A 14,717-nucleotide genomic window follows, 5' to 3' on the forward strand; every position below is an offset into this window, starting at 1 on the left:
GTACCCTACCAAGATAATATGTGTTGCTCTGCTTTGGCAGATTCAACAACACATGTGATCGAGGTAGTGATAGGTATCACGGCATGGTAGGCATTTGAGTTGACGTGATTGAGATCTAATCTAATCGATAGGGTGCATCTTGTACACGATTTAGATCTAATCTAATCGTTAAGGCGCTAATTAATTACTATATTACAAGCATGCATCACATACACACACAAGCAATTAATTAAATATTTTGTGATTAGTCATGGCCCTACTACGATCTTCTCAAGCCAATGAAAAGATCGGATGGTCAACCTAAGGTCAACAGCTTCTCAAGCTCCTCCCTTTGACCACCTTGTGTTGCTCGCGCCCTCCTCGTAACTCCGTCTCGAGTGGACCTTCCACCGCTCCAATTTTGTACATTACAATGGTGAAACTCGAGTTACATTCGAGTCTAAACTAATTTACAACAAGAATAAATAAAGAGAAAGGTACGACGCACAGGTCGCATATCAAATACAACACACACAACACAGAAAATGGCATGTATGCCATATTATGAATTACAACACAATCAGTCCAATCAAATTGGGTCTTTGGGCCATGACCATCATAAAAATAATACATAATTAAAAATTATATAATTTCCATAATTTTCTATAATTTTTTCTATAATTTTTACAATTTTTATGAGTAAAAATTCTCGGTGGTCTCGTTTAGCATTTTCGGGCGCAATCGCGGAACAAAGCCCCTTGCGAGGTTAGGGGAAGTACCCCTACTCACGATATAACCGTCACAAGTTGTTCCTAAGTGATCCTACAGTGCCTTAGCCCGTTGTCCCAAAATGATTTGGGGCTAAACCTTGCCATTTCGGAAAGGTTTTCTCGGTAGTCGAAGCCTACAAGTGTATAAACACTTGTGCTTCGCTTCTACGAGAAAAATACCCATTAAAACTATAAAAATCATGAATTTACAGAAAGTTACAAATCTGTAATTTTCATAAAAATACAAATTAAAACTTGTACTCGCTTCGCACGTGGCTCTGATACCACTGTTGGGAATTCGAGCCGCAAAAATCGCTTTTTCGCGTCGCGGAAACCCCGAACCCCAAGCCACCGGATCCGTGCGAAGATAAAATTTTCGAAAAACATTACGAGTACGAGTTTCTTTCGCTAGTTCTAAACTAGATCTACAAGGAGAAGGAATTTACCCTCGATGCGATGCACTTCGCAATCCCGCTCTTCCAATGGTTCGCCGGATCTCGAGATTGTCAAGTGTACGATCCTCTAGAAGTATCCACACAAACAAACTAGGTGGAGAAGACCAAACAAAGGTGTGCTAGCACCTTAGATGGTTCGACCAAGGAGGAGGAGAGGGAGAGCAAGAAGATGAGATCTAGCAAGGAGGAAGAAAAAATGAATTCTCTTGAATGAAAAATTCATTCTCACCTCAATAAGTGCCCGACCACATTAGTGGCTTGTAACTCCCTTCACATTTAATGTGGAGGCCATTAAAGAGGAGATTTGTAACCTCCATGAGGTGGCACACACATGTGCTAGCCTTGATGATATGGCACATCATCATTAGTCCTCCTAATGCCAACTCACAAATGAGGTGGCAAATAGTTAAGTCAAACTTGACTCTTCAACTTCCTCTCAAGTCAAGTCAAACTTGACCAATTCTCTCCCATGTATGATCTAATCCAACCATTTGATTCAAGCCAACTTAATATAATGAATCTAATTCATTTAATTAAATTGATTCAATGAGTCATAATCTAAATTAGACTCATTGAACACATGAATCAACTTGAGTCCAACTCAATTAGCCCAATTTGGATTACTCTTAATCCAATTAGATTCATCACATGAATCTAATCCTCTTGGTTCATCATATGAACCTAATCTTCATCTAATTGTCCTTTGTGTGTGACCCTATAGGTTCTTGTAACGTTGGCAATGCTCCTAAACTCATTTAGAAGCATAAGTAATGAGCGGTATCTAGCAACATATCATTACTACCCAAGTTACAAGAATGTTGAGATCCAACATCACCTTGTGACTACTAATTGTGACTCCTCACAATATGTGACATTGTCCTTCTATCCTAGACATCTAGATTGATTAATGTGAGGCATAGACCGTGTCATCCTCTAATCAATCTAAATCTTGAACTCCAAGTAGACTCACTCGATCAAATGAGCTCAACATCTCATATTGACTCATTTGGGCATGGCCATGCACTTAGTGGTCTCACTCTATCAAGAATATCGATGTCACTCCCGTCATATAGGAGGGATAGATCCCATCTACATCACTCACATCCCTCTGCATAATTTGTTACATACCCAGTAATCGCCTTTATAGTCCACCCAGTTACGGGTGACGTTTGACGAAGCCAAAGTACATAACTCCTTATGTAGGGAACTATGGTGACTTCAGGTCCAAGGACTAATAGTCATACTAATAGCCACATGAGAAAGTATATGACACTCATATAACTATCCATGATATTTTCTCATGGCGGGCCATTCAGTATACATTCTCCAATGCATACCTATGTGTCAACTTGATATGTCTATATCCATGACTTGTGAGATCAAGTCATCGAGTTGACCTACATGCTAGTCTTATTGCATTAACATTGTCCCTGAATGTTAATACTCGACTAGGAATGATTAAGAGTAGTGTTCCCTATATCATCTCACTATCGATTCAACTAATCGATTGATATAGGTGAGAACCTTCTACTCAAGGACGCTATTATACTTAGTTATTTGGTGCCAATACAAGTAAGTATAATAACCAAAACAAATACCTTTATTAATATACAAGAATATGATACAATGAGTCCATACAACAATCATCAAATGATTGGCTCTAGGGCTCTAACTAACAATTTTCATCATGAAAACTCCCTCTAAGTGTATACAAATGCATTTCAAGGGGTGAGAAATGGTTACTTAGACTAAAAATGATTTAAAATGCTGAAATTAAGGTTTCCTAGCCAAAATCAGCATTCCCAATCGATTGAGGTTGGCTCCCTATCGATTGAACCCTGTTCAATCGATCCATGGATTGATTCAGGGTGTTTGAATCAATCAAAGGATCGATCCAGCGAGCTTCTGCTCACGAGAAAACCCCTCTCAATCGATCACCCGATCGATTGAGGCACTCCAATCGATCAGTTGATCGATTGGAGCACTGAGTTTCTGAAATTCTATTTCAGTCAATTTCAGAAACTCCCCAAATATCCTACAAAAATCTAAAAATCATGAAAATTGGTGTAGACATTATTTAGGGTATATACTATCATTGAAAAATAGTTTTCTATGAAAATACTTCATATTTTCAAAGATTGACGTAAACTTGAAAACTTATAAAAACTTCAATGTTTTCTTCTAGTTTGTGTCTAACTTTTCAATGATGATTACTATCAAAAGATAGGCTTCATTAAGGTTTTCCAAAAGCATTTTAAAATGATTTTCAAAACCAATAGCCAACAATGTTCTTTGGGATCAATGCACATAACTTGTACATTAGCTTTCCCAATGATTGAAACACACATAACTATGTGTTTTGATGAACCTAAAACTCAAAGGAATGCACTAAGTCAACATCTTGAGTTTTGTTCATCATCCTAACATATCACTTGTGTTTAATATGTACTAAAATACATACAAGCCACCTTATAGGTGTTTGTGAGATATAAAGTTTATTTTTGCCCTAAACTAGGGACCATGCATATCTACCTAGTCAATTTGGGATTATGAGCATCCACCTAGGATGTTACTTGCTAGTAAATTTCATTATCCTTAATTGTAAGAGATTAAAATTAATGCATGATGTGTGATGGCATACATCAATATAAATGATTGTAAAAAAAACTATAACTACATGATGTATGTATGACATGATATGACATTTTTATATTTTTCATAATAAAGCTTGAATGCAAAACATGATGTCATGACATATGACGAGCAAATAATCATGGCAAGTTAGCATAAATAAAATATACCTAGATTACCTACCTAAGTATCCTTAAACCTTAGCTAATTAAAAATTACATCCTAGCTTGCCCTCACTTTCTCTAAAAAATGCCAAAACCCAACTTGGCATTTCTTTGTCCCATGATTAAATTGTGTCAATTTAAATTAAGCATAATTCCTCAAGATTGGGCACACTTTACTCTTCTAAATAGTGAATAAATTTAAATTAAGGCCTAGATTGACCCTTACTTTCCTAAGAAAATACCCAAGTCTCAACTAGGTATTTCTTATGCTTTTCCCAATTGTGTCAATTTAATTTGTATTTCAATTCCTCAAGTTTGACACATTTTACTCTTTTTAAGAGTAAATGAAAAATCTATTTCATTTTCAAAGGTTAATAATAACCTTGAAAATGTCCTCCAAGTGTCAACTTTATCAAAGTTGGGTTAACTACCCTTCCAATTTGAGTTGACACTCTCTAACCCATCTAAGGGTAGAGAAAATGCTCCTAGGAACCCAAAATCTATTTGTGCTCCTTGGATGCTCTAGGTACTCACTAGGGATAATTTCCCTAGATACCTTCCTAGTGACCTTGTTAGGCTTCTTAGAAGCCTTGGTCACTTTTTCTAGGTCCATTCTAGAGATTGCTTCCCTTTTGAACTTCTTAGTGACTTTGTTAGACTCCTTAGAAGTCTTAGTCACATTTGTTGTTGCAAAGATACTCCTAGGGATAACTTCCCTTGTACCCTTGACTTGACTCCTAGACCTAGAGTTGGTCTCATAGTTATATGGAACCCTATGGTAAGAAGTTAAATCCTTCTTAGCCTTAGGTTTATATCCCAAACATCTACGGCCATTGGATGACTTTTGTACTCCTAGGCCTAGGTTTTGCTCATTTTGGCGCTTAAGAAAATTTTCAATTCTCTTTAAAGTCTTTTCCATATTATCAAGCTTTGACCTCAAAACTTGATTTTCTTTCCATAAATCCCTAGATTTTACTTTTTCATTTTGTCCTTGAGCATTTTTATTTTTAGGCTTATAGCTATGGTCCTTAGAATTATTGCCTAAGTGGTTTATCTACCTTCCTAACCTTATATGAGGCAGTTTTAGCATGAAGAGCTACATGATTTTCATTAAGTCTATCATGCCTCCTATTTTTATGGTAAATAGCATTAAAATGATATAACCTTGAACTAACATGTTTTTTACCATTAGTCAAGGGAATATGTTCAATAAATGATACCTTGGGTTTTGCCTTGAAAGCTCCCCCTTGACTTGTACTTCCCCCCTTGACTTTGACCGCTTTCTTCCCCTTTGGACATTGGCTCCGATAATGTCTTTTTTGATGACACAAGAAGCACACAATGTGCTGCTTGCTCTTCTTTGTTGTGGGGGCGGTCTTCTTAGGCTTCTCCTTGCCCTTTGATGTCACTTGACCCTTCTTCTTGGCCAATATAGGGCACTTACTCTTGTAATGCTCATTCTCCCTACACTCAAAACATATAATGTGATTTTTATTTTTAATTGAAATATTTATACCTTCGCATGTAGGGATGGCATCTTCTCCTTTTGATCCGGAGATAGAGACTTCCTCTTGATCCGACAATGATGCTCCTCCAATAGATTTGACTTGACTTGTGGAGGTGGAAGCTTCTTCATCCTCTTCTCCTCTTAACCCGGATGTGGAGGCTTCTTTTTCTTCTTGATCTGGTGTCAACGAAGATCGCTCACCCTCAATCCTAGAGGTGGAGGCTTCATCATCTTCATCTTGTACATGGAACAAAGAGTATGCTCCCCTCTTTGCCCTTTTCGTTGCATTCCTTTGAAGATGAAGCTTCTTGGACTTCTTCTTCGAAAGTTGAGAATCTCTCAACTTCAGAGTCCTCTTCCTCTTGATCTTGATCCACGGAGTCGCCCTCTTTGGATTCTTTTTGATTTGGTACAGTGGAGGGGATCTCATGGATTGTTGCCAATTTGCTCCAAAGCTCCTTAGCATCTATGAATTCTCCGACTTGAGCCAAAATATTGATTGACAATAATTTGACCAATAGCTTGGTCACTTTTTCATTTCCCTCGCTCCTTTGAATTTGCTCTTGCCTTCATTTGCTCTTCTTTAGGATCTTGCCTTTTGAATTCTTTGGAGCTTCGAAGCCTTCCATTAGAGCAAATCATTGCTCTATCTCCATCATAAGAAAATTTTTGATTCTTGATTTCCAAGAATCGAAACTCATGGATACATATGGTGGAGGCACCCTCGTGTCAAATCTGAGTCCATCTCGGAATTTCATCTTGAAGTTAAGCTTTTTGAATCCTTTGACTTTGATGAAGTTGTTTCAACTTCTTCACCCAATAGCCTTGTTGCCCCTTCCGGCGATGATTCCGGTGAAGAGAAACCTTGCTCTGATACCACTTGTTAGGGTCGAAATGTAGCTAGAGGGGGGGGAGGTGAATAAGTCATTGCGCTCGTCGTTGCTTGCTTCTTGGTGATGATATGCACGGAAAACATAAGAAATAAAAATACAACGCTAACAAAAGGATTTACTTGGTATCCACCTGAAGAAGAGGTAACTAATCCAAGAATCCACATGCGATATACACTCCACTAAGTAAAATCCTCCTTTACGGTAACTACCGAAGGCGGAAAAGCCTTTACAAACTCACACAATAAACAAGAAGTAAAGAAGAAGCAAGTACAAGTAAATCTTAAAAGATCTTATATAATGAACCCTAGCTAGCTTCTCCTCTTGTTTGGGATGCCTCTTGACCTTGGAAGTGCAACAAACACCTTACTCCAAGAAGCTTCAAGAATTGGCTGTGAGTGTGAAGAGAAACCCTAGAAAATCGTCGTTGTCGCGTGGAGAAGAAAGCCGAAGAAGAACACCCAGAAAAACACTCGCCAACGGCTATAACCTGTGCAACGGTCAGATCTCAATCAACTGAATAGCTCTCAATTGATTGGGGAGGCTTCAGATCGATCGGTCGATCGATCCAGAGCGCCTCTGTGCTCTTTGGAAATTGCTTGAATCGATTGCATGATCGATTCACAGCTTCTCGCGTGATTTCCAGCTTCTGTTCGCGATTCTCAGCTTCCCAATCGATCACCCGAACGATTGGAGGCTCCCAATCGATCGGCTAATCGATTGGGAGTGCTTATGTACATCAGCGATGCCTTCCCAATCATTCGGCTGATCGATTAGGAGGAAGTTTTGTCGCGGGACTCACCCAATTGATCACCCGATCGATTGGGCATAAGTCAATCGATCGGGTGATCGATTGACTCAACTTGTTTTGTCCTAATCAAGTCCTAAGTCCCTTAACAACCAACATCCGATCAACCATGACCTGTTGGGACACCATGCCAAGCATCCGGTCACCCTCGACCTGCTAGGATTTCCTCACCAAGTGTTCGGTCAATTCCTTTGACCCACTTATACTTTTTCTCCTCGTGCCAAGTGTCCAGTCAACCTTGACCCACTTGGACTTACTAACACCAGGTGTCCGATCCACCTTGATCCACCTAGATTTCCCGTGCTTAGCTTCACTCACCAGAACATTAACTTCTGCCTAGCTTCACTTACTAGGACTTCCCATCTGCCTGGCTTCACTCACTAGGACTTTCACCTACCTTCACTCACTAGGATTTTCATACTGCCTAGCTTCACTCACTAGGTCTTTCACCTGACTTCACTCACCAGGATTTTCCAACTGCCTAGCTTCACTCACTAGGTCTTTCACCTGACTTCACTCATCAGGATTTTCCAACCACCTAGTTTCACTCACCAGGACTTCCCAGTCAAGTATCCGGTCAACCTTGACCTACTTGACTCTTTCTCCTACCAATCTGGTCAAACCCTAACCAGAGGGGAATTGCTCCAGCAATCTCCCCAGTCAGACGATTGCACATGCAATCTTCACATTTTGTCAGTCTCCATGTATTATCAAACATCGAAACCCAAATAACAAGACTTAAGCATGAGCCAACTCAAGCTTAGTCAAACTGGTCAACCTTGACCCAAGAGATATTGCACCAACAGTGAGAACTGGGACACAAATCTAATGAAGAAGATCGAGGTAGACGCCAAAGCAACATGCACTCTATAATATAAACTAACCAAAGAAGAGCTGAACCGAGTTGTCCCATTTTCTAGCGTAAAAGACTAATGGGAAAAGTTGATTGAGCTGCACAGGAAACTTCCGACATGAAGGTAAGCAAACATGATTTGATATTAAATAAAATTTATAATATAAAAATACAGGAAGGTGAATCAGCAAGCCAACTTCATGCAATCATCCAAGACCTCCTCAACAATCTCCACGCAATTGGACAAAAGGTGAAAAGTTGCGACGTCATCGGTATGCACTCAATGCATTTCTAAGGAACACTTTGTGGGCATCCATGGTAGATACTTACAAAGTGTATAAGGATCTTTCGTAAATTAAATTAGACGAGTTATTTTTCGAATTTGAACTTCATGAAAAAATTAATACTACTCAGGCCGAGAAAGAAATTGTGCTACTTATAGGGAAACTCGTGTACAAGAAGTCGAAGCCTAAGGCCCGACCGAATCTGAGTCCGAAGATGAATCGGACTCAGAAGAAGATGAAATCACCACGGAACTAGTTAAACTAGTTTGAAAATCACTTAAGAAGAAGAAGGTGACTCAATTGAATACGAAAGTCAAGTTTGGAATTACCTGCTACGGCTGCAACATGAAGGGACACTACAAGCCTGAATGTCCAAATTAGAAGCAAGGAAAATGTAAGGTGTTGAAGGCAACATGGTCTGAGTCATCGGAAGAGTCAGACGAAGAAGAACACGAGCAAGAAAACTTCGTTGCTCGACCAACACAAGCGTATATTATCGAAACTGAGTCTGAGTCTGAAACCGATGTGGAATCAGAAATCGAGTCCGAAAGAAGTCACGGATCCGTATCCGTTTCCGAAGGGCCAAACCACTTTGTAAGTTCTCTATTCGCTAGTACTCAAATAGATGAATTACAAAATTTAATTGAATACTTGTTAAGAAAATTGGCTAAATCCAATCTCCGGGTTAAGTCACTCCAAAAGGAGGTAACATCCCTTAAGGAAGTGACTAACTCGAGTTCTTTGACTGAACAAATTTAAGAAGGAACCTCAACTCAAGTCTAACAACTTGAGGAAGAGAATTCCAATTTGAAAAGCCAAGTAAAGAAACTTAAGACACGTTGGAACAGTTCACCTTGGGTTCCAAGAACCTTGATCTGATTCTTGAAAAATAAAGGGTCGTATACAACCGAACCGGACTTGGAAACAAGGCTAGAAATCGATTCAATTCTTACTTGTCTTTAGTGAATCGATCAACTAATAACCTAGTCCAAGCATGGGTCCCCAAGTCTAACTTGATTAATCAAGTCAGATTTGATTAATATTGGATTCCCAATGATCCAATCTATTACCTTGATAGAACTTATCGAGACTATGATTCAAGGGAGTCAATAGAAAGACCATCTTTATAAATAAATCTGATTGATGCTTGATTTACTGTTTTTCTCTTACGCATGCTTAGATTAAGATAGATAAGAACTTAGGCTTGATATATACTTGACTAGTTAACCTAGGATTTTCAGAAAGAAAATTAAATATTCAATTTCTTTAAAAGGTTTTGTCTAAAAGTGGTTGATGATCCAATACCCAAGAAGGCCTAGTATCTCGCTAGAGCCTGGAAGCTAATTATTAAAATAAATATTTAATTGACTAACTATTAAACCTTAGTTTAACTCAAATATAAATCAATCTTAGATTTAAATTTTAATTAAAGATTAAAATTAACCATCTCATAAAACTTATATAAACTTCCCTGATTAAAACTCTAGAAAATGGTGAGATGGACCTATGTTTAAAATAAAAGGTAGTTAACTCAAATTAATTAAACTCAATTCAATTAAGTTAACTCAAATTAATTCAATTAACTGAAGTCATCTTAATTAATTTCAAAAGCTTAATTAATTTCAAAAATTTTCAAATTATTAATTAATTTTAAAAGTATAATTAATTTTAAATTATTAATTAATTCAAAGGTATAATTAATTTCAAATTATTAATTAATTTTAAAAGTATGGTTAATTTTAAATTCTTAAGTATAATTAATTTCAAATTTTTAATAATTTCAAAAGAATAATTAATCCTAATAATTTTAAATTCTTAAGTATAATTAATCTCAAATTGTTAAGTATAATTAATTTCAAATTCTTAATCAATTTAAAAAAAATAATTAATCCTGATAATTTCAAAAATATAATTAATTTAATTATTTTTCAATACATAAATTTCAAAATTAAAACTTAGTTATTCTTTGAATTAAAATTTAAACTTAAAAAATTAAATTTAATCTATTTTGATTAAATTATTCTTCTTAGACTTAAATATATTTCAGAATTCTCGATCTCACATCAACTCATAAGTTTAACATGTTTGATAACTTAGGAAGGATGAGATGGAAAATCAGAAAAATAGATAATTACTTTTATCTTATTTTATTTGCTTGGACTCTAGGACCCTCAAAATTTAAAAAAAAAATTATATTTTTTGGTATTAATCAAGGAGGAGTGAAAGGACTTAGGTTCAATTAAATATGTTTGGTTAAATATTTTCTCAAAGTTAAAGTTTTATAATTACTCTCAAAATTAAATATTCTTTTAAGTTAAAATGTCTTTTGTTAATTTTTTTTAGTTTCTTTTGGTTTAATTATTTTTGAAAAGAAAACCTAGCAATTTTTGAAAAAAAAAATAACTTTAAATATTTTGTAACGACCCGCCCTCTACTGACTAGGCTGTGAGGCCGATCGTTACATTAATCTGTGCTAACTATTCCAAGACCATCATCAAATCTAGGTGCGGAAGCTGTACTAATTAAAATTTTGCTAAACTATTATCATTTCTTGGTTCTACATGTGCTAAGGGGTGTAATCTAAACTATTCATGACATATATTACATCCCCCAATGGTCAAGGAACTTAACTAAGAGTTCCTTGCTGATATCAGGCCTCCCAATCGATCCACGGATCGATTGGAATGGTCGGATCGATCCATTGATCGATCCAGGTGGTTACTGTATACAGAACTCAGGTTGGATCGATCCAGTGATCGATTCAGCACCCTACTGTGCTCGGGGCAATATTCTGGATCGATCGGCTGATCGATCCAGACTGGCCAATCGATCCAGTGATCGATCCCAGAGCCTTCTGTTCGCGACAGAATTTGCTGGATCGATCGGTTGATCGATCCAGTGGCCTACTATTCACGGTACGAACTTCTCAATCGATCGGCTGATCGATTGAGAAGCCTCCAATCGATCGGCCGATCGATTGGGGTTCTGATTTCGTACCAGAAGTCTGATTTCAGCACTGTTTCGTGCCTCAATCACCCATACAAGTTATAAAATGACTGGGAAACATTCTAACATCACATAACGAATGTTCTAAGCATAGTAGTGTGCATAGTTTACTAGTTCATGACATTTAAGCATACTAAAGTGCGAAACATGGTAAAATGCTAAAAAGTTCTAATGATTTAAACAAAACTTGCTAGATCCCTAAGATCTCTTATTCCAAGTTCCATCCACACACATCTTCATCACTGCATTGACCTCCAGCCTCCACTAGTCCATCTTCCCTTTACCTTTATCTGCAGTATAAGGAAAATAGTATCTGTAAGCTTGAGAGCTTAGTAAGAAACCATCTACCTCACAAAACATGCATACGATGCTATTTATGCTTTGAAAACATGCTATTTGAAAAGAACATACTGAATATGCTAAGCATGGCATGACATACAACACATAGAAAGTTAACTGATCATGACATACTATCATCTAAAACAGGTGTAATAAAACTGAACATAGAGCTATCATACATAATCATAAGAGTGAACTGAACTGAAGCATGTACTAAGCTAATTCTAGCAAATGCTAGAACTATACTGATTTCACCTAGCTATTCTGTGGGAGTTCAAAAACTATATACATATAATAGGTGAAAATACATAATCATGCTGCTGTTTGGGCCCGGCAACTGTACTTTGTTGTGCGCGCATCCCTAACTAGACCCGGGTTTGCAAGTCCCGAATTTAGTAGGGTTACTAGGTTAGCTGAACCTAGGGACGACTGTGGGAGCCCAATCCAATGGATATCTAATCCAGTACAGTGCCACTGAGAAAGTAAAATACTGAATATAGCTAGTTATTGCTTATCCTGCTATTTCTAGGTTATCTGAACCTAGAGCTAGGTTGTCTGAACCTAGAGGCGACTGTGAGAGCCCACCCATTGGACCGTAGTCCCCTATAAGCTGTAATAAACTAACTGTACTAAATAAATGCTTCTATTGCATTTAGTTGGGCTGTTAAAATGCCTAAGTTGCATTTTGTTGTTCTAAGCACTTTCATCGAACACTTGGTGTGCTCTAACCTTCACCTCTATTAGGGAGACCATCTCTAGGCACCCGACAGCGTCTACATCCTCCAACTATAGGGGAAGGATGTGTCCGACCCATCTAGAGGTGCTCACTAAGTCCCTAAAATCGTGAAGTGGGTTAAATACACCCTAGGTGTCAAAAAGACTGCATATAGCTAATCTAAAGACATATAATCAAACGAAAAGCTACTTATACTGCAGGTGAGGGGTTTCTTACCTCCTATGCTAGATTTCTTACAAATCTAATCGCTAGATCTCCGAAGGAGACGATCCTTTCGACGATCTTCTCGCGTCTACACGTTCCTCTCGCGGAGGGGAGCGTCCTCGCGTCGAAGTCGTCGCCGGAAAGTGCCCTTGAGCGGAACTCTAACCTTGCTTTTGGTTGGCGCCGAGAGAAGGAGAGGAGAAGTGGGTGGCGGAATTAGGTTGGGGAGAAGGAATCCCGATCAAAATAAAACCCCACTTAATAATTTCCTATTTATATTAAGTGGGTAATTCGGCCCAACTCTAATATAAATTCAATTGCCTCTCTTTCCTTTCAGCACGGCCCTGCTGGGTTCAACTGGTTACTAGAATTATCTGTAAACCATAAGTCTCGGGTTCAATTCCCACTTAGGCCGTTTTCGTTTTTTATTTGTTTTTGCTACTTCCGCTACTCTAAAAATTCTGTAAAAATATCCTAAAATTCCAGAAAAATCAGAATATTTCTAAAATAGTTTTGAGAATTTTCGGGTGTTACATATTTAAAAAAGAAAATTTAAATATTCCCATCTAAAAAAAATCAGTGTTTGAAAAGGTTTTTTTAATTAAGCTTTCATGTACTTAACTAAGTTTTTTAAAAATATTTTCAAAGAGCTTCTGTCTCCACCTATTTAAAAAAGTAATCCATCGTCACAAGCTGGAATAGTGTCTGACCAGGTACCATTAAGAACGGCCCTACAATATTCATGTCCCATTGGTTAAAGGGGCATGCGACTATTGAGATTTTCAGTGTGTATCGATGAATTAAATTTTGATGCTTTTAATAGGATAGATAAGTATTCATCAATCGTTGAGGGTCCTCTTCTATTTTTTGTGCGTCCATTTATTTGATATTCTTTAGTGTCAATATCTAGCATGATTGATTTATTTGATATTCTCATTTATGTGTTATTATACTGACATTTAAAAAACATGCACTTTAGCGTATCTCCAATTTATAATTACTACATAAATCACAATCATCAATTTTAAATATATAATTTTTTTTGGTCTTTTGTTAATAACTTTTTCTGTATATCTTATGGATATGAACATGAACGGTTAGAAGCATATACGAGTTTCATTTCCAATAGAACCTAAACCGGAGGGGCATTTATTGGCTAGCTAGCTAGTTTTGTCATACTACTCTAGCTATAAATCAATGATAAATTATTTACTTTGATTATCGACAGCACAACCACTCGATATGAATAATTTGATTGTAGTAAAGGAAACTGAATGCTATCGTATACTATGAATTTGTAAGCAATTAATGATTCTTGAAACTGTATTTTAAATTTACCTCCTCCTATATATCCTCATCTATAAATAGATGGGAGTGGCATGATACTCTAAACAAGCGATCACTTGAGTGAATTAGTGAGTGATATATCCGTAGCTAGCTTAACCATGGCTGCCCTTGTCACGCTCTCTGCTGCTGCTGTCCTCCTCGGAATCCTCCTGCCTTCCGCCATGGCCAACAACAACGTTCTCTATCGCGGCGACAAGCTGTTACCCGGCGAATCCCTCACCGAAGGGACCTATGAATTCATCATGCAGGACCACTGCAAGCTCGGCCTCTACGACAACGGCAACGACAACCGCAGGGAATTGTGGTCCTTCCAATTCGTCAACGGCCGAGGCTGCTACGCCAGGCTCGATACCGACTACTACTTCCGCATCTACGATGAGAATGGCGAAAATTTCACTTTCAACACCAGCCCCGGCTGCATCCTCGTCCTGCAGCGCGACGGCAACGTCGTCATCTACAGCAGGCCTGTATGGATTATCCCTGAGGGTGAACCCACGAACAGGAAGATCGCCATGGTGACTAAAAATTAGTTGGCTTCACCACTGTCGTAAGTTAACCATGCATGGATCGCTAGCTATTAAATAAAACAGAATAAAAGGTAGCGAGGCATAAATAATTAGCGATATGCATGCATGCATGGTACGTCGCCTCGTTTTTATGTTTTTATGTTGTACGTACTTAAGTTGTACGTGCATGCATGTTACTGTTAAGTTGTTTCCGTCATCGATCAGCTTAATTAAGTAT

The 14,717-nt window shown here is 37.8% G+C and overlaps 1 protein-coding gene across 1 annotated transcript; it reads left to right on the forward strand.

The window, feature by feature from the left end:
* The first annotated feature begins 14,071 nt into the window (after positions 1–14,071).
* Positions 14,072–14,503, forward strand: LOC121978616 (mannose-specific lectin-like). Its single transcript, XM_042530938.1, has one exon. The coding sequence runs from the start codon at positions 14,072–14,074 to the stop codon at positions 14,501–14,503; it is 432 nt and encodes a 143-aa protein (XP_042386872.1).
* The last annotated feature ends 214 nt before the right edge of the window (positions 14,504–14,717 follow it).

This window comes from Zingiber officinale, chromosome 4B, assembly GCF_018446385.1.
Source record: "Zingiber officinale cultivar Zhangliang chromosome 4B, Zo_v1.1, whole genome shotgun sequence".
NCBI classification, from domain to species: Eukaryota; Viridiplantae; Streptophyta; class Magnoliopsida; order Zingiberales; family Zingiberaceae; genus Zingiber; species Zingiber officinale.